A 21,392-nucleotide genomic window follows, 5' to 3' on the forward strand; every position below is an offset into this window, starting at 1 on the left:
CTTGGCTCTTGGTACTCAAGCTTTGGCAACATCATTCACTAAATCAAACTGCGTATATTCCCATTGTTAAAATTGTTTATCAGTGAGACTTTTTGAAGGCTTACAGTGAAGTTAATGTTTGTTTATATAAATGTTTTACCCTTTAACAAATTTTGTTGAGTCATTTTTCTTTATCTTTTTGGATTCATTTTTTACTTCCGATTCTTTGTTGGGTAATTAGCGTTGATTTGATTTTCAAATATGTAACATTTTTTTTGTAGAAATTGTCTATCATGGATCTAAAACGTCTGTTTAAAATTATTTATCGAGGAAGTAGAGATGTAAAATGTTTTGAGCATACATTGGATCAACAATTTACAGTTCTTTAAGAATAGTTTATCAGTTTAGAACACGCTCATCTGCAGCATAGTAAGGTGCTACATTTTGTTTCAGGGCCGATTAAATTGAAGTTAAGTTCATGTTAGACTATTACGTCATTAGGAAAAGATTGTTATCCTCCGACGTATTTAGGGTATTTTATTTTTTTTTTATGATTTAAGGCGCGACAAGATCTAAGGTTATTGGCGGCCGGAGCTTTTTTCAGTGCACTGCCGGCCTCCGGACAGTGTTCTCTCGTTACAGACAACACTGTCCATCACCGGACAGTGAGCTGTAAGAAGCTCCAAGAAAGAGAAAATCTAAGAGTCAACAGCTGGATTCGAACCCGGGACCTCCGCGTGGGAGTTCAGTACGCTAACCGCATAGCTAATCCCTTCCCTTCGATTTTAGGGTATTATTATGAATAATAATATAAAGTGAACTCTCCTTGGCATTTTATCGATCAAATAACTTACAAAATTTCTTTAAATTCCTATTTTTTTAATAACAATTAACTAGTGCTGCACGAGAAACGAGACAAATCTCGGTCTCGGTACCGAGACCGAGACCGAGACCGAGACGAGACGAGACTTAAGCAACCGAGACCGAGACCGAGATCGAGACATGATATATATCTCGTCGAGAAATCTCGGTCTCGTCTCGGTTTTTCAAATATTAATTTTTAGCTACAAAATTATAAAATTGTGTTCTTTATTAATAAATAATCATTACGGGTATTGAATTAATTATTAAAAGATACGATTTTATTATATATGTTCAATATTACTACATCTATTTGACTTCGAATTACATAAGTAAAGTAAGCAAAATAAAGTAATCGCCTATTTTTTCAGGCGGGGCTTTACGTCCAACTACCAATTAGGTGTCGCGGACGGAGGCGACTAGCAAACATACTTTACTGTAAATTTCTCATATTAACCATTAAATAAAATCCAAGGCCTAAGACCGGGAATCGAACCCAGTACCACAATACACATTAGCTTCGCAGGTCTCGCACCGCTCGGCTACCGTGGCGGCCCCCTTCGAATTACATAATTTTTACATAAATTCACTAAATTTCACTATTCATATCATTCATTCATTCAATTTCATAAATTTCACTATTAATAATCTAATACTTTGAACTTTGATATTATTTGAATTATATTTTAGAATTTTGGAATTAGTGAATTTGAAAAAAAAGACTATGCACCTAAAAAATATTGCCACAAATTTTCGTTTTTAAGATACACTTTGCCCAAGCATTGATACATAAAAGAGCTTTTACTGAATCAGAAGTTAGAGAAGATCTTCTATTGGTCATTATCATCGCAGCTTGCGAAAATAATCTTTCCGATGGCACTGAAGTTGCACAGATACTAAAAATATCTTTCGCCATTCTAGACAAATTTTTGAAGGAATTCTCAAGTGTTTTCCACCATTCTAAAATGTCAACGTCTACTGGTGCTTGGTCTAATTTGGTGTAATTAATTATTTCTGTCTTCCATGCTTCGGTGATATTTGCTGATTTTTGAGCAAATGGTGCAAAAATAGTGATGCAGTCGTCGTCGTCGTCAAAAGGTGAATCATCAGATTCTTTATCTTCACCAACAGCCATAACTAATGGAGCGGGAAGTTTGTTGGGAGGTGTATTTTTTATTTCACGAATCGACTTGTTATAGCAGGCAGATATGTTATTTGGGTCTTTCATTTGGCGCGTTTTTAACATCTTTTTGAAATTATATAAAGATATATAACAGTAATAGTAATATATGATGCATTGAAGTGTAAGTAGTTGTCTTCTTTTACACACATTTTCATTACCAATATATAAATTAAAATAATTATTAGAAAATAATAACATTTTTTGAAAAGATTATTAATAGCAAACCGCTTTTGATACTTAAACAAAAATTCAAAAAAGCGAGACCGAGATATCTCGACGAGACCGAGACCGAGACCGAGACTTGAGCGACCGAGACCGAGATCGAGACTGCATAAAGTCTCGCCTCGTCTCGGTCTCGTGCACCACTAAAATTAACACTTCGTTATAAATCTGGAAGCAAACCCTATTCCATATCCGGAACTGATTTGTCTATAGAATTGTTACAAATGAAACTTACAGAACCACGATAGAGTAATTAAAACTGTCCGGTAGGACTGTTGTACAAGGGTTAATCGTCAAAAAAAACTGCACGAAAAAGCGTAACGTTGAAAAACACCCAACTTTGACAATTTTTTTCTCTTTTTCTATAAAAGATAAAATTCCCAAATTTTCTTTATAATATAGGGCAAATCCTCCTTTATAACTGTAAATTTTGACAACAACCCAGATCAAGTAGATTTCGAGAAGTAGTGCTTACAGCGAGGGAAAGTGTAACAAAAATTAAATTAAAAAATATCCGAAAAAATAAAGATTTCAAAAAATTGTATTATGCAATACTGCATTAAAATTTTCATTCTGTACACAATCTTATCTCGCATGTCTGACAGACTATTGTATATTATTTCATGTATATGACGTTTATAAATAGTTTTTTTTTTTGTTTGTGCGTCGCATTTTGAATGGGGTGAAGCGCATTTTCATTTTCGATGCACTTTGGATGCTGAACTTGAAAGGAAAACAGAAATTTACTATTCACTGTGCTCACAATGTTCTCTATAATAGTAGGCATTGTACTGAAAATGGTTTCAAAACCCCAAATGTTGTAGAGCCTCAAATTAATTAAAGAAACCTATGTATACTCGTACATCCACGAACTTCTCGTACCTCAATTTTTAAGATTGATGTAAACTTCTATGGGCGGAAGCCAATGCCAAAAAAAGAAAACAAAAAAAAAAAAAAAAAAACTTCTATGATGTAAAGCAGTACTTCTTAAACTTCTTTGCGACCGCGACTCCTTTTTTTAAAGCAAAACTTTCTTGCTGACCTTTTTATTTATATCCTAACACCTAATGATTACACTATAAGTCGATTTAAGATCATATTTGGATATGAGAGGAAGAATATCTGAGGTTTGTAGAGCCATTTCCACCAGATCAGACACAGAGTGCAGTAGATAACCTCTTGGCTAACCTGGCTTGCGAGCCAGAGGAGGCACCTTTGAAAGCACAGTACAGTAAAGTGCATTATTTATTATAAATTGGCCAAACGGATTCATTTTAAGCTGATTTAATGGCGTACTCTAGCTTAAATGTCAGTTTGGCTTGTAATTTGTTCTCAATTAATAGTTTGGTTCAGAGGGAGTTTCAGAAGAGTGATAAAGTGATATTGTTGATGAAGATGAAGCAGCTGGTAGGTTAGAGTGAAGGTGCCGAGTTTGAGAACAGCGATAATATTGATGGTGATGAGGCACCAGCTAGACAGTTAGCTGTTAGAAGCTTCTATAGAAAGAAAAATGTAACAGCCGACAGCTAGATTCGAACCCAGCATCTCCTCATTGAGAACTTAGTGCTTTAACCCACTGAGCTAATCTGTACCATTTTCACACTGATATTCTTATGGAAATTATTATTAACCGCTTCTTAATGAATTATATTCTTTTATTGTTTTAAATAATAGTAAATAACAACAAATGTACATGTCAGCCATAAGATTACAAAGCGATATCCGTTCTCTTTCATTATTGTTTGCAACACTCAGACAGCATTGTCCAAATATCAAGGACAGAATTGTAGATAATCCTTATTACAAGAGGATATAAGAACTAATTATGGCAACTGCCGGTAGTAAGCAATAAAATAAGTTAACCTTGAAGAATGCCATTACTTATAGTGATTGAGGAGATAGTAAATGCTGTAACTTGTAAATGAAATAGTTTTGTTGCTGAAGACATCTTTTGACACACAGAACTAATGAACTTAATGGTGCCATTGCCTCCTCAACTTCTTTTAGTTATTAAACATTATCGATGCATAATTGAGCTTTTTATTAAAATATTCTCACTGCTATTAATGAGTAATGTAACCTACTATTATTAGGGTGACCATTCGTACTGTTTTTGGCAGGACAGTACTGTTTTTTAAGACGCTGTCCTTCTTTTTTTTTTTTAAGCATAAATGTCCTGTTTTTTATTTATTTGTACTGTTTTTCAATGAAATTTAAATTATACTCAAATTTAACTTTTGAATGTAAAAATATAGTATAAATGTATAATAATTAAGTTCGCAAATAATCGTTTAGAAAAAAATTTTCTGTGTACATTAACTTTGGACGAACCTTAAGCGTAAAACACAACCTGTTTTACCGATAGAGTAGACTAGTCGACTTGTGTAAACAACGATCGCTAAACGTTACAAGAGTTACTATTTACATTTTGTTACTAATTAATAAGTGGACTAAGTTTGTAGACTAAGTTCAAGTAGTCGCCCAGTTTCGGCTGAATATGGGCCATTGTTTTGTAATAACCGATCTCGTGTTAATAAACGTATTAATATTTTTTATAGTTTTTTTTTGTTCCTTGTCCTGTTTTTTGATACAAAAATAATGGTCACCGTAACTATTATACTAAATGGATGTTGAAATTTCGGGTAAACTAAATTTCGGCTCTATGTTGTCCAAACTGTGTGATTCGACCGTTTTGGAAAATTAGGAAACGATCGCAAGGGAAGTGCGCAACTATTAGCCAAAAATATAATTTTTCTTTTTTTAAATGCGCCACTTACAGTTGGTAAATTTTGTATAAATGCTTATCAATCGCTCCTAAAATGGCACCGATTGAAAATATCGAATTTGATTTTTCTATAATTTTTCGTTTTTTAGTCTCGCTCTTCACGCAAACCACTGAGACCTCTAATTGCTGATGAAAACTAAAATTCAAGAAATCAACGCGATCTTCTGCTGCAAGAGAAAAAGGAAAAACATTAAGGTTATTTTTAAAAATAACCAAATATCTCCAGAGTACTTGCACACAGATGAAAGCTCAAGTAAAGGAAGGAAACGAGAAGATAATTGAAGACAAGTTTGTCCACTTCCCGCCTGATAGAATACTTTCACCTGTGGCGGGCATTAGGTAGTTCCAGGCTGTCGGTAATTTGGACACATTCAGATAGTTAGGTCCCCTTTTCCTTCCAATTACGTCATCATTTTATGTTTATTTTTAACTTGAGAGGTTTTTAAGACAAGGCATATTTATTTTACAATACTTGAAGCTCAATTTCTAGTTCATTTAAATAATTTCAAAACATTTGTGAAACTACGGATATCTGATTGCAACCCATTTCCTGTTCTTTTTTTAAAATTATTCTTATGTCCTTAATTTCATAATTTGTATCTTATTTTTTTTTTAACTTATTGGTGTTTACATTATGTACAATACAACAAATAGAACAGTTCATTTGCTACTGATTATATGTAGACTGAAGACGGATATTATTTAGTAACATTTAAAATTTGTTGGTTGACCTAGTAGAGAAAGAGTAGATCTCGCTGCCACTGGCGCTTTAGGCGGCGGAAAGGAGTACCTGGGATGAGGAATGTGGCCTTCCGTGGGCCTCTGGAGGATTGGAATGATGAAGAAGAGAATCAAAGTTTTTTTTCATTAGAAGGGGATGCCATTTTTTTTCTTTTAACGAAAAGAATTTTACGATCTTCCGATGAGGTAAGGTTGAATATGTAAGAAGAAACTGGGAGATTTGGAGATTTCGAGGAAGATTTTGGATTATAAGGATTGCCCGCTACCTTGGGTTTTACTTAGACCGAAGACTTTCTTGGAAACCCCCACACTAGACTTAAAAGAACAGAACTAAACATACGCTATCGACTACTTAAAAGACTCTTAAACGACAGATCAAAACTCTCTCTGGACAGCAGAAGTCTGATTTATACTTTTTTTTTGAAACCCACCTGGGCGTATGGAATAGAGCTATGGGGTTCAACCAAACGCTCCAATCTCCAAAGGATTCAACCTCTACAGTCTAAAATACTTCGAACTATTGTACACGCTCCATTTTATGTCTCCAACCTGACTATACACACTGACCTTAACATTTCTTTTGTCACACAAGTTGCTAAAACAAGATACAGAAAACTCCACTTCAACCTGCAATCTCATATAAATCCTCTAGCTCAAAATCTTTCTACTAGAACTCTTCCTGATAACCCGGTCAAGATGCCTTAAGAGACAGTGGCCTCGTGATCTCCTCTCAAGTGAAGAGAGCGACTAAATAGCCTAATATTTTGGAGTGTTACCACTGAGTAACTTCTCCACTCGAATACCTCTGTAATTCATAGTTCTGTTATCACTGTTACTTATAGCGCCAACGCGCTGATTGTAGAAAAATAAAAAAAAGATTGTTAAGCCTTGAAATTGGTCGTAAAATTGTTTCATAAATCAGTAGTCTGATCCAGGGGTCTATAGTCTTTTTTGAAGATTCTCTATGAAATCTTTCGTCCAAGTAAATTCAGAATCGGTTAATTTGTTTGACGCAATCGCCAGCCAAATGTGGTTGCATTATAGTGTAAGACAAATATTTCGGTTAAAAATGGACGTTTACTTTGGTACTTTGGCTTTTATTAATTATAATTTTCTAACGGACCAAATAACAAGTTCAGTGGAGATGGAGATGCGCCTTTATTTGTTTCGAACGACATCTATGAGAATCTGGGATCAGTGGGATAGAAAACTGTGTCATTTGAGATGATTGTGTTAGCTAATTGCGGATTGTCGAATGTGTAAAGGATAGATAGCAGCAGTGTACCTACTCCTGGTCCTCTGTAAGTTGGTAAAGGTAAAGGAGAAGTTGATCAATCACTTTGGTGTCGAGAATTTGTCTTTAATTATGTAACCGTCTCATAGTCGGCAATTATAATGTTCATTAACCGTCAATTTAAGTTTATATCCATCTACTTCTAGCATAAGAACTAGAGATTTAATTAACCCACTTGTTCATTAACAACTGAAAATGAAATACATAGTTTACAACCCACAGGGTGATATATTGCCCACTAAATATCTACTACATATGATATATCGCCTACTGGGAGAACCAACTTACAATATCTGTGCTGCATCTAACGTGCTAAACAACCATTTTCAGCTAAAATGGCCAAAAACTTTATATCTCTTGAGTTGAGTATAACTCTCTGCTGATTTTGTTCAAATTAGAAATTACACTTAAATATTTAATAATGTATAGGTGGTAAGAACGTCTATTAGACTCAAATGGCACCATTAGAGGAAAGACTCTTTCGTCACTCAAAAGTGCAATTAAATACACTAATAATTGCAATTATTATTTCAAGTTTTTAAAAAATCGCAGGAGAAATTCTCGACAAAATTATAAGAATTGAAAATTCTATTTAGTTTGGTAGTATTTCCATTGATTTTATCCAAAAAGTCTATTGCTAATTCTAAGTAAAAAACAAACTTACTGCTTTCTAAGGATTTTAGACTCCATGATACACTCATAGATCAGATTGTAGAAAAAACTATTTTAGAATTAAGAGAACCTCAAAACGGTTGTAAAATATCAAGAAATAAAAGCACTACTAGATCTCAAAATGTGTTAAAAGTGATAACATTACTGAAGTTTAAAAGGAATATGGCACCAATTCAGTTCTGGGAACCACAGTTGTGTTTATGTGTTTGTTGTATAACTAGTATTATTTTTAATTCAATTATTATAGTTAAGTTGGTCACACTGCTTAGATGTACTTTCTTTACCAGATGATATAGCCAGTTACCGACGGCCATCTTTTACTCAATAGTTATCTCCCATTATTAACTTGATTTTTTTGTGAATAATGATAGGTCTTAAAGTGAAATTGTGTTACATAAATTGTGTTTAAGCTATTCTCAGTGCATGGAAATCAGTTTCAGTGCAAATAGTGTTGTGGTTTATAGTTAACTAAGTGTAAAACTTTTAGTGCTCTTGTCTTTGGCTAGATCTGTACTTCACAGCTTTACTTTTATTATTACTTAAACAAGGTAGGGCTTAATTTAAGTTGAACTTATTAGTAAATTTCAAACAAATTTTGTTTAATTCTCGTACAAAATTAATACTTAATCACTTAATGTGATTAACTAGCTAATATTTGTGCTAGAGTATTGTAGCTTGGTGAATTTGAAGTAGTTTTTCTTCAAATTATATAAATTTGAACATTTCAAAAGATTTATAAATGTTCTAATGGATTCTTGACAATCTAATATGTCCTTTTGTAAATAATTAAAAATTCACAATTAGTATTCTTAGTGTAACAAAATGTTATAAATTGTAAATTAGAGAACTATCGTTTGAGTTTCACTTATTTACCGGAAGGAGCGCTTCAAGTCTTTTATATTTAATCTTGGATTTGGAGTTTGATTTTTCTCTGGAAATACATATTTTCAGTTCCCTACACGTATCAGATATTTAATTTTGGTAGTGACAAAATAAAATTAACAATATCTAATTAATATTATAATGGCGACATCTCTTGCAAGGCACGAGTATATTTAAATAATTATGAATATGGATGGTGGGCAAATTGGTGATTTAATTGCAAGGAAGTTGTAAGACGAACATAGGTGTACCTCACAGCTAGTAATGCACCCTGTGTGCGGCCACATTGTCATCAGAACATGACCATATTTGTGTTTTTTATTAGTAGTTTATATATGGGAAAAACTGTCAAGAATTTTAACTAATTTCCTTCCGCCTTAATATGGTGTTATCAAGGCTCTTATCAAGAACGATTTACAATCATTTACTGTTTAGAATTTTTATTAGAATAGATAGATACATTATTTTAAGAATTAAAGTCACTTTAATTAGATCGAGCGGAGGAATATTTCCTGTAAAAGTTGGCGAATAATTTTATGCTTCACGGTATGAGTTCGCCGCAGCATTCTTGCCATAAATTTAAATATTCCCAGCTTTTCTAAACTAGGTTCCAATAGTTTCTTTTAAACTTAGTACCAACAATGCACACCTGGAGCTCTGTAACTTCTCTTCCAATAATTTTTCCAGTAACATTCTATTAAGGATTGTTCCTGTATCAGGGAGTGAGTATGCTTCCGTTATAGAGTCGAGGAATGGTTTACTTCTTGTTACTGAAAATAGTCAATTTCTCCTTATTTAGTGAAAATATGGTATTTAAATGTAATTTATAGCTTTTATTGGGTCAGAAGGACGGTATTTACTTGATTCTTCAAGTGAAGTGTTTATTAATCAAAAAAGAAATATCTGCTAGAAAATTTTAAGAACACTTTATACTAAACAAACCGATATTAAGTTCTTGCTCTTGTTCTCTAAGTTAAGTTTGTTCGTTGTAACCACGTTTTGTGTTCATTCAGATGGCGCATCAGATCCCCCAAAAAATAAGCTTTATTATTGTTATATTTACTGAATAATTTTAGGTCCTAAATAAATACTTAGATGTTGAAATGTATTTTATGTGAACTAGCGGTAATTTTTCGCTTTGTGTTTGTTTTTGTAAGTTGATTTCTCTCTATTGTTTTGTTTGATGGAAAGTTGAGGTAATATTTAGAGATTATTGTAATGTTTTCCATTGTATTTATTAGGATGATTGTATTTATTAGGATGATTGTATTTATTAGGATGATTGTATTTATTAGGATAATTGTATTTATTAGGATGAATGTAATTATTAAGATGAGTATATGAGTGTACATATAAATTTTGTGTAAATAGGTTTTTTTAAAATTTAGGTTAGATCTCTATGGGGTGCGAGGAATATCGAGTACTCCACCCCAACATTAGTTAGTTAGGTTAGAAGAAAATAGGAGTTAGGCCAACCGTTAGGTTTGTATCGATCAGATTGACTAGGTGTAGGTTAGGCTGTGTAGTAAAGTGTCTATTCTACAGTATAGTTTAGGTGCAAAGGACCCTTGTTGTTGCGCACCTTACAAAACCCCAAAACAAAAATAAACATAACCTCGATACGCGCCAGTGGTGCTATCTCTCTGACTTTGCACGGACTTTTCAAACGACCCTCGTAGATAACCCAAATGTGTGGTATGAATCATTCCTTCATATTGTTATTATTATTTAATGCAATGATAAATATTTTGCATCAATTGAAGTCGACCTATCACGTAATGTAGCATGACACCCGACCAACACTATATCTGGTGTAGTTGGGAAAGTCATTATATAGATTGCTCCGTGTAAAGTGGATTGTGTCTTGATATATCTTTTATTATAGTTTTTAACTGCAGTGCGGTATTACTTTCAATTGACAATTATGTTTTTTTAATTACACTTTATTTTTTTATTCATAATCTTAATCGAACATTAACGTCCAGATAATACAGTGATTTCTAAATGAATGAACAGAGAATTTTGTTGGGTTACGAAAGTTCATCATTAAGTTTTTCAATTTTAAAATTATTAAAATTATTCTTTCGATTAGGATATGTCAATCAGTTCTGGCAACGTGATCTTAATAAACAATAATATTGATTTAATATGAATTATTTTCAATTTAATTTATACATAAGTAAATAATAAATTAATCAGTAAAGATAACTGTTTATTTGGTCCGTAGTTTATCTATGGATTACTCGCATATTAAATTTACGATTGATGTCCTGACAGCAGTATTAAACAACAAAAACGGGAGAGAGAGAAATTTTGAATATTAAAAAAAGAAAAAGTTTTTTTTTATCGATTATTGCTCCTAATTTTTTATCGGAAAGAAAATATCGATACAGATATTGCATTAGAAGTATCGATTCGGAGATAGTATCGATAGTATCAGAACAATACTGCTTATTAGGTATTTCAAATTAAAAACAAAAAAAGCCTAATTATCTCATTTAGGGAACACCATTTTTCTTATAATCGGTAGAAGGCGCCACGGTAGCCGAGCGGTTAGAGGCGAGACCTGCGAAGCTAATATGTTTTGTGGTACTGGGTTCGATTCCCGGTCTTTGGCCTTGGATTTTATTTAATGGTTAATAAAAGTAGTTTACAGTAAAGTATGTTTGCTAGTCGCCTCCGTCCACGACACCTAGTAAATGGTAGTTGGATGTTAAGCTCCGACTGAAAAATAGGCGATTACATTTCTTAACTTATAATCGGTAGAAAATAAATACGAATATTGTTCTCCTGGTGAAGGGAAATCAAAAGTTAAAGGGGAAGTAGTTTTTAATTTAATTAGAAAATTCTTTTAATTAAAATGATTTCTAAGTCACCCTAGAAAATATTATTTCAAAGTATCATTGATTGTGTTGGTTTAGAACTTTCATACATCATCAGAGAATTATTAATTTAATTGATTGTAGAGATTTCCACCTAATTTACGTCACCGTCTTGCGCTTTACATTTTACCGACTCAGAGAAATTGAACACTTAATTTTACAAAGAAATGTGTTGCGTGCAATTTAGAGGAGGTGGAAATCGTCAATGGTGCGACATTTTGGGATGAAAGTGTTGCTAATGTCTGATTGAATGGAAATCTGATGATATACAGGGTGACCAGAGTTATATGCTCCACCCACTTTTTTTTAAAACGGCGGGAAATTTCGAAAAAATAAAAAACACGTATTTAATCATTTTTAGTCTAGTTTATTTTCAGTGATTGACCCATTTTTTTAACCCCTTATATCTCGAGATACAGCATCCAACTTTTGTTTTTCAAATGGAACGTTATAGTTTTTGTTGCATATTTTTATAGCATTTTAGCTCCTAAAAAAACAACAACAAAATTTTTGAAATCGGTTAGGTTTTTCAAAAGTTATGGTAATTTAAAATATGAAAAACAAATTTCAGTTTACTGTCAAAATTACGTTACTTTTTTTAAAGAATTTGTTCAAACTGGGCACAATCAACGGATAGGCAAGCCAAAACTCTGGACACCCACGCTTTCCTTGTAGCAGCACTTATGGTGGCGAAGTCAAGATCTAGGCAGGCTAGAGTTATTCGACGTTCAGGTTGTTTTTTCTACAAACGTTTGGTGTGGAGTTATAGGAAATCGTACTAATCGGCCCATACTTCTACAGAGAGAACTTAACTGGTGCAAGGTATCTAACTTTTTTTTAAGAGACATTTTGTCAGTTCTGCTTGAAGACGTTCCTCTACAACGTCGGCTAGATATGTATTTTCAACAAGATGGTTGCCCAGCACATAATGCGAGAGTTGTTCAAGGTTATCTAGACAGAAATTTCCATGATAAGTGCTTAGGTAGTCATTATCCCATCTATTGGCCACCTCGATCTCTGGACTTAACCCAATGGACTATTTTTTGCGGGGATAATTAAAAAAATGAAGTGTAAAGTATCCTTAATCCCGTGGCTTCAGTCGAAGATCTGGAACGTCGAATAAATCTAGCCTGCCTAGATCTTGACTTCACCACCATAAGTGCTGCTACAAGCAAAGCGTGGGAGTCCAGAGTTTTGGTTTGCCGATCCGATTGTGCCCAGTTTGAACAGATTCTTTAAAAAAAAATAACGTAATTTTGACAATAAACTGAAATTTGTTTTTCATATTTTAAATTACCATAACTTTTGAAAAACCTAACTGATCGCAAAAAAATTTTTTTTTTTTTTTTTAGGAGCTAAAATGCTATAAAAATATGCAACAAAAAATATAACGTTCTATTTGAACAAACAAAGTTAGATGCTGTATCTCGAGATACAGGGGTTTAAAAAAATGGGCCAATCACTGAAAATAAACTAGACTAAAAATGATTACATACGTGTTTTTTATTTTTTCGAAATTTCCCGCCGTTTAAAAATAAAGTGGGTGCAGCATATAACTCTGGTCACCCTGTGTAGAAAATACAGTCGACTCTCGATAAATCGAAATCCAAGGGACTACAAGAAAAATTCGAATTATCGAGACTTCGAATTATCAAGAAGGGGAAAAAAATTAGAATTATTAAGAGTTTTTATTATGTATATGTGTATGTACATACGTGTATTGAAAATACGTATGAGCTTACCTAAGTTTTAGACATATATAGCCTCAAGTAAAAAAGTAAAAATAATGAAAACGACAAAAAGGAATATACATATGTAGCTAATTAAAAAAATGAAGAACAGTTTTTTGTTACATTGTGGCTTGACTTAGTCAAGTGACTTAGAATTGTAGAAAGCGTTGATGGTGGAATATTGAAAGTTCTGGCGATATCTTTTTCTTTTCGAACCACTTTCCACGGCCGCGATAATTTTTCTTTGTCGGATACAGTAAGGGAGACGTACTTCACCATCGTGACAAACTAAGAAAGAGAACTGGAAAGTTAAACTGGGCTGAAAGGAGGGAAACATTACGCAGGAAATGAACAATAAACGGAAAATGAGAAGTAAACATTACTAGGGAAAATTCGAATTATAAAGAGGGAAAGCGGCCTCGTTCGAATTATAGAGCCTTCTCTCCCCCTGTTGTTAAGGGAAAAGGATTTCGAATTATCGAGCGTATCTAAATACTCTGCATTTTTTTCGATTTACCGAAGTTAGCAGCTGTAGAGTTCGAATTATCGAAAAATTCGAATTATCGAGTTTCGAATTATCGAGAGTCGACTGTATATCAAATTTGTTCGTTTTCTCTAAGAAACATTGGAATGCAGCGCGCTCTATAATTCTAGATATTTGTCTAATCTCTCAAATTATTTACTTGTGAAATTAGCTTATGTTTAAAGACAAAGAACTTGTAATTTCCAGTATTATTGAACGAAAACACCTAAACATACTCCCAGCGATTACTTTTACCTAATAAATTAGAAAATAATTAAATTTAATTGTATTATAAATAGACGGGTTCACCAGTTGGCCACATTAACATTTATATAGAATGACATTAAAGCAAGTTGGCAATACTGCCTACACTGTATTGTGGTATTGTAGTAGTAAATAGAATTAGTAAACGTAATGTAGTAGTCCAATTTTAGTGTAAATGTCTCTGTACTTTTGTCATTGTGTACGGTCATTTAAACAATAACTTGTTATTATTTTCATTGTGGTTAGCTATTTGAACAAGGCATCATTTCAGCACCTCACTTTATACACTCTCCTCTCTTTAGAATACTCGAGAGATAAAAAGATAAATGATGAGAAAAATGTTTATTGCGAGAGTGTTTTCTCTCTTTTTTTATTACTACTATTATCAGTACCTATAAAAGTGATTCTACTTGAATAAATTTTTTACAGTGTCCATTGAGTTTTGTCAGTGATGTGTTATTTGATTTGTTAAGTTTTTGATTTTTATTAAGATGACCATCTTTGAAAGAGTTATTATCTCCATTATTGATAAAATACCGTAAGTTAAATTAGATCTGTTTCTTTTATTTATTTCTACCAAGTTTTAATATTTTTACATTTATCCTACTTCTTGGAATTGGATTAATTATACCGGAAATAATTTACTAAAATTCAATTAATTCGACAAAAACAAAACATTTATTATGATTTTAACTAACCGGAAGTCAAAGTGATTCATTTTTATTTTTATTTTTTATGAACTATTATGTGTGAATTAAATCGAGGCACTTCCGTATTTGCTTTAAATTTTTTTTAGATTTTTACTTACAAATTACGCAGAAATGCCACAATATACGAGGGTCGTTTGAAAAGTCCGTGCAAAAATAAAAACTACTCAATTTTTTGGGGTAAACCTTTTTTATTTTTCAACATAGTCTCCTTTTAGGCTTATACACTTCGTCCAACGCTGCTCTAGTTTGTTGATCCCTTCCGAATAATAGGATTTGTCCAAGTCTGAAAAATAGCCATTCGTTTCTGCAATCACCTCCTCGTTTGAATAAAATCTTTTTCCCGCCAGCCATTTCTTCATATTGGGGAACAAATAGTAGTCCGAGGGAGCCAAGTCTGGAGAATAGGGGGGATGTGAAACGAGTTGGAACCCTATTTCCATTAATTTTGCGACCACAACTGCTGAGGTGTGAGCTGGTGCGTTGTCGTGATGGAAAAGGACTTTTTTGTGGGCCAATCGTGGGCGTTTTTATTTGCAGCTCGGTTTTCAATCGGTCCAATAACGATGAATAATATGCACCTGTAATAGTTTTACCCTTTTCCAGATAGTCGATGTGGATTATTCCTTGCGAATCCCAAAAGATAGTCGCCATAATCTTTTCGGCCGAAGGAACGGTCTTCGCCTTTTTTTGGCGCAGATACCCCCTTGGTAACCCATTGTTTAGATTTTTCTTTGGTCTCAGGAGTGTAGTGATGTATCCATGTTTCATCCACAGTGACGAAACGACGCTTAAAGTCCTGCGAATTCTTCTGGAACAGCTGCAAACCGTCCTTGCAACACTTCACACGATTTCGTTTTTGGTCAAGCGTGAGCAATCGCGGCACCCATCTTGCGGATAGCTTTGTCTTGTCCCGTTCATTCGAGATGCCCACAGCACTAGCAATCTCACGCACCTTCACTCTTCTGTCATCCATCACCATATCATGGATTTTATCAATGATTTCTGGAGTAGTAACCTCAACTGGGCGTCCAGAACGTTCAGCGTCACTTGTGCCCATATGGCCACTCCAGCTTAACCCACCTCTCCCACCTCAAAAAATTGCAAGCATTTCTGGGAAAATTGATTTCAAATAAACGACATTTTACTAAGTTTAACCTCTGATGATGGTTGAACATACGAAAAAAATTAAGGAAATTTCAAAATTATTACTAAAATTAAAATTACTAATAATGTTTATATTGCTATGAACAATTACTACTATTCTTAAGTTTTTAATTTACAAAAAATTTTTCGAAAAATTATTGACACCTGGTGCTTTTTTCCCACTTTACTGCCTGCTTCCGGATAGTGTTCTCTCGTTATAGGCACTCTCTTACCCTCCACAAGGACTGGGTTTATCCATTCTAGTGTTCGAACTAGAAGTACAATTGTTTGGGTATTCGTTCATCGTTCTTGGTGACTTGATTCATTTATCCACAAGGAAGGAAGGATTTAGCCAAATTCAGATGATGACCTGCTTCCTAGATCGAAAGCTTGACCAAAAAATTCATTATTGAATTCAGAAATATTTTTTTCCTCTTTTTTGAAGTACCATGATTCTGTTTACAGCTCATAGAGCTTCCTAATGTAAACAGCAGTCTATATATAGACATACTACCTTATCATTTCAGTCCTTTAAAATATCGTACAAACTTTATTATCATTTAATATTGTTTAAATTATAAGACATCTAATAAATGTGTTTTTCCTATATTTGATAATAATTCAAAACTAAATATATACTAGCCTGTGTATCTTATTAAATATTTAAACTTCTCTAATATCTACTTTATTGTTTTCCATTTTTATTAAACTAACAATACTCTCAATAATATTTAATTTAGAGAGAGAATTTAGATAAAATAGTTTCTTTGATAATTTGGAAAACTATATATAATTAGATCAGCTGATTAGATTAGTTATTTGTATTGGTGAAGGGGGGTATGGCGTGAACATACACAACTTTCTCTTACTATTTTGCTCAAGGTCATAACTTTTTCATTTTATCAAAACTCTCTAAGTACAATATTATAATCATATTTAATTTGTAATGAACACAATCTAATCGCTAGCCTTATCCAGATCGTGAAACTGCACTTCTAACTTATGTAGATGATACAGCTATACTTTCTCCTCACATTGATCCGGTAACTTCACACAGAAACCTTCAAACTCATCTCTTTTCTCTTGAGGAATGGTTTAAAAAAATGGAAAATCAAGTTAAATGTAACAAAATCACAAAATATCATTTTCACGCTCCTCAGCATCACTCTTCCTCCGGATCTTCTATGACTCAACCCCAATTCCTCCTGCCAATGTTGTGTCCGCTATCTTGGGCTGTATTTAGATAAAAGACTGGACTTGGAACCCGCACACACGACTTAAATGAACTGAAAGTTAACAGGCGTTATCGACTAACTAAAAGACTGGTAGACCAACGTTCAAATCATTGCATTTCATGCTTAAACGGTTAATCTGAGCAAAAAAATGGTAGAGGAAAAATTTGTTGCCCGTCACCTCTAGTTTCAGAATATGCAACTTGATTTTAGATTCCTGCCCGCATACGCGGCTGACGCGCGACCAAAAATAAGGGTTTGCAGTTGACCCCCATTTTCATATACACAGTTTTAAAGAGTATAACAAGTTATGAAAGAAACCGGAAACCGCAATTCGATATCTTCAAAATTAAAGGTGCTAGGCCATTTCAAAATCTGGTATTTATTAATCATATTTCAATTTTTTAACTTGTTATCTAAGAGAAAGAAGAGCACGCGATTGGTCAGTTTTATGTATTTTTTCATCCCCTTTCTACTAAAAATATTGCCAAGGCAGTAAAGCTAGTATTTTTCTTAATACCGGGAAATAAGTCGTTTTCCGAGTGATTTTTCTAAGAAAAATCAAATGTTAATAGCTTTAGATATTCTCAACCATACACATAATGGCTAAAAAATAATTTTACATCTGTTACAAACAAGTAGGTTTAATAATTATTTGGTAATTTTGGAAGAGTTGCGTTTAATTACCAAAAAAATTGGAAACCTCCTGCCACATACGAGTATTTAAGTGATCAATATCTTTCATGTAAAGGATCAAACTTATTCCTTAATTTATCAAATAATGCACATTACGCAGCTTGTGCAGCATGTACTGTGCCTTCTCTGGCTCGCAAGCCAGGTTAGTCAGGAAATTATCAACTGCTCTCTGTATCTGAGGAGGGGTTAACTGCAAACCCTTACTTTTGGACGCGCGTCTGCCGCGTACGCGATCAAGAATCTAAAACCAAGTCACATATTCTGAAACTAGAGGTGACGGGCAACAAATTTTCCCTTTACCATTTTTTGCTCAGATTAACCGTTTAAGCATGAAATGCATTTGAGCCGTCTTAAAATGAACACCCTGTGTATATACAGGGTGTATACGGAGGAGTGGTCCAAACTTCAGGAGGTGATTCAGCAGCTCAAATGCAACAAAAAATATTCTCTTCACTTTGGCCCGATTCTCAATAGTGTCCAAGATATTTGCATTTTTAACTTTTCCGTCGATATTCGCGTTTTTCACCATAAAAATGGGTGTAACTCTTCTATCATTTATCCTACAACAAATCTGCTTATTCCAAACGAAAGAGCATTAAATTTCCTATAAACCTGCTCAAACCAGAGCCTCAAAACATTTCTTATAACAATGAAATTTTTACTTTAATGTCTAAAAAATTCGTTCTCGATGATTTTTGTTAAAATTTTCAACTGCAATTTTTCAATGATTAATGAATCAAGGAATCACATAATTTCAGAAAACGTTGCGCATTTATTGAGCTTCAAGATCATATGGATTTTTTTGGTTTTTAATAAAACCCTACCCCGAACAGAAGGGGTGGAAATGCAGAAAACTGGGATTTTGCGTAACCGACTTTTCACTACTAATTTACTCAAATGTCAATTTTTGGAGAAGGAACAAAAAGAAAAGAAACCATTTTAGTTTTTAACAATTATTATTTAATAAAACGGAAGTAAAAAATAAAGTAGTTGACTACAATTGTTAGTGCAACTCATTTGAATGACATAATAGAGGTTTTTTTATCAAAGTTAATTAATAATAATTTAAAAATAAAATGGTTATATTCTTTTTGTTCCTTCTCCAAAAATTGATCAGTTTTGAATTATTATTAATTAACTTTGATGAAAAAAACCCTCCATTTTGTCGTTAAAATATGTTGCACAAACAATTGTAGTCAAGAAACTAAAAATTTGCCACAATTCTTTCCCACTTCCTTGTTTGTATAGTTCGAACGATTTTTGTAGCAATTTTAACTAGGCACCTGCCTATTGTACTTTTTCACTTCTGTGTTTTATTGCTACTTTATTTTTTACTTCCGTTTTATAAAATAATAATTGTTCTAAACTAAAATGGTAAAAATTGACATTAGAGTAAATTAGTAATGAAAAGTCAGTTACGCAAAATCCCAGTTTTCTGCATTTGCACCTCTTTGTTCGGGGTAGGGTTTTATTAAAAACCAAAAAAATCCATATGATCTTGAAGCTCAATAAATGCGCAACTTTTTCTGAAATTATGTGATCCCTTGATTCATTAATAATTGAAAAAATGCAGTTGAATATTTTAACAGAAATCATCGAGAACGAATTTTTTAGACAATATTGTAAAAATGTCATTGTTATAAGAAACGTTTTGAGGCTCTGGGTTAAGCAGATTTATAGGAAATATAATGTTCTTTCGTTTGGAATAAGCAGATTTGTTGTAGGATAAAGGAGAGAAAAGTTACGGCCGTTTTTATGGTGAAAAACACGAATATCGACGGAAAAGTTAAAAATGCAAATATCTTGGACACTATTGAGAATCGGGCCAAAGTGAAGAGGATATTTTTTGTTGCATTTGAGCTGCTGAATCACCTCCCCAAGTTTCGACCACTCCTCCGTATACACCCTGTATATAAATATATAAAATAGTTTTATTCAAATTATCGAGAAAAAATGAAAGCTTTGAGAATAAAAAGTCGTTTGAGTGTTCACACCAATATTTTTAAATATACACGCAATCGTTCAGACGTCATAAACTACAAAAAATAAAAATACTTTACAAACAATTAAAGTTAACTAGGCCAACATAGATAAATTACACGTTTGAAATCTAAGTAAACACTAGAGAACTGTTTACTAGCCAAATATATTATTGTATTTAACCAACTAAATAATTAGTTATTATTATTGGACATTTTTTAAATAAACAAAAAGTAAATTGATTTTACTTGTTCCTTTAATTAATGACATTGATCTTATCTAGTGATGAATAGGTTTTTACAATTCTTGTTCTCAACATTCATTCAGGGTTTCACCTTTCTCGTACTCTTGTAAGTGGTAAGATTTTGCTCCTTTTTCAAACATTTCTACAGAAATATATATACAGGGTCATTTTAAGGCGGCTCAAAAGCATTTCATGCTTAAACGGTTGATCTGAGCAAAAATTGGTAGAGGGAATATTTTGTTGCCCGTCACCTCTAGTTTCAGAATATTTAACTTGATTTTAGATTCCTGCCCGCATACGCGGCTGACGCGCGACCAAAAGTAGCAGTTGACCCCCCCATTTTCATATGCACAGTTTTAAAGAGTATAAAAAGTTATGAAAGAAACGGGAAACCGCTGAAGACAATTTCTGGGCGCCAATGATCTCAGGTGTTGATGCGCCTTAAATTTAGAAAAATAAAAGGTAAAATTCTATAAAAAATGGCAGTCACAAGAAAATGTTAAAACTGTATTACGTATCTACGTATTTTTATTAATAATCTTTTTTTTTTATATATATATAAAGTGATAAATTAATTTATTTTATGAAAAATTATTTAAATATACTCTTGGTCGTTTTTAATTATAATAATTTTTAATTAAATTTTGTATCCCGAGCTGCGTTTCTCAGCCTGAAAATGAATTAACACTCCGCATTCCCCTGTTAATACTTTATACTTATAAAAAAGCTAGGTGATTAGAGATTTGTTTATAATTTTAATTTAATTTTAATATTTAACTGATCCTAGACTGATATCCTAAATAGACATAACTAGTGTGCGATTATTGGCGTGTTTTTGGTCTTCATTCAAACGGGCGAAATATTTGAAACCTTAAATTGTGTCAGAATCACAAATTTGAATTTTGAATACTCTCCGGCGGTGCTCCTGTCACCTGTCTTCTTCAACGGCAATCCTCTTCCTTGTACAGATCTGGGTACACTATCTTGGGCGCTTCATAGACAAACGATTCACGTGGAACTCACAGACTGGGCTTAAAAGCCTAGCATTGTGATAGAACGTGTAGTACTACTTTGCAGTATTTCTTGGACGACGCTCTAACTTGCCCATAGAACTCGAAACGTTTAATTGTACAAAACTATTCTCAAACCTATGTGAACTTACGGACTAGAACTGTGTGGTTCAGCCAAACCTACAAACATACGGACTGTACAGAACATTTCAGTCAAAACTCCTGCCGACAGATAGCTGACGCTTCTTTCTACGGTGATTAACCTCACTCTTCACTACGACCTCAACATCCCAAATAATTATCACAAGTTCCATACTGCTCTCTTTACTTACTCCAATCCTTTCGTTCATTCTTTCGCT

General features: G+C 33.3%; 1 protein-coding gene across 12 annotated transcripts in view; it reads left to right on the forward strand.

Annotated features, from left to right (window-relative positions):
• mtd (TLD domain-containing protein mustard) overlaps positions 1-21,392 on the forward strand; it is a 510,063-nt gene that overhangs the window by 175,857 nt on the left and 312,814 nt on the right. The window contains exon 1 of one of the 12 annotated variants that reach the window (XM_074129452.1): positions 14,400-14,556. The exons of the other annotated variants lie outside the window; for them this stretch is intronic. Within the exon in view, the coding sequence (XP_073985553.1) occupies positions 14,510-14,556 (47 nt within the window). The 5' untranslated portion in view covers positions 14,400-14,509. Of the gene's footprint in view, positions 1-14,399; positions 14,557-21,392 lie in introns of those variants that run through there. 12 annotated transcript variants of the gene reach the window in all.

The sequence above is a fragment of the Rhodnius prolixus genome, unplaced genomic scaffold, assembly GCF_049639745.1.
Source record: "Rhodnius prolixus isolate KJV_2025 unplaced genomic scaffold, Rpr scaffold_9, whole genome shotgun sequence".
Taxonomy (NCBI): domain Eukaryota; kingdom Metazoa; phylum Arthropoda; class Insecta; order Hemiptera; family Reduviidae; genus Rhodnius; species Rhodnius prolixus.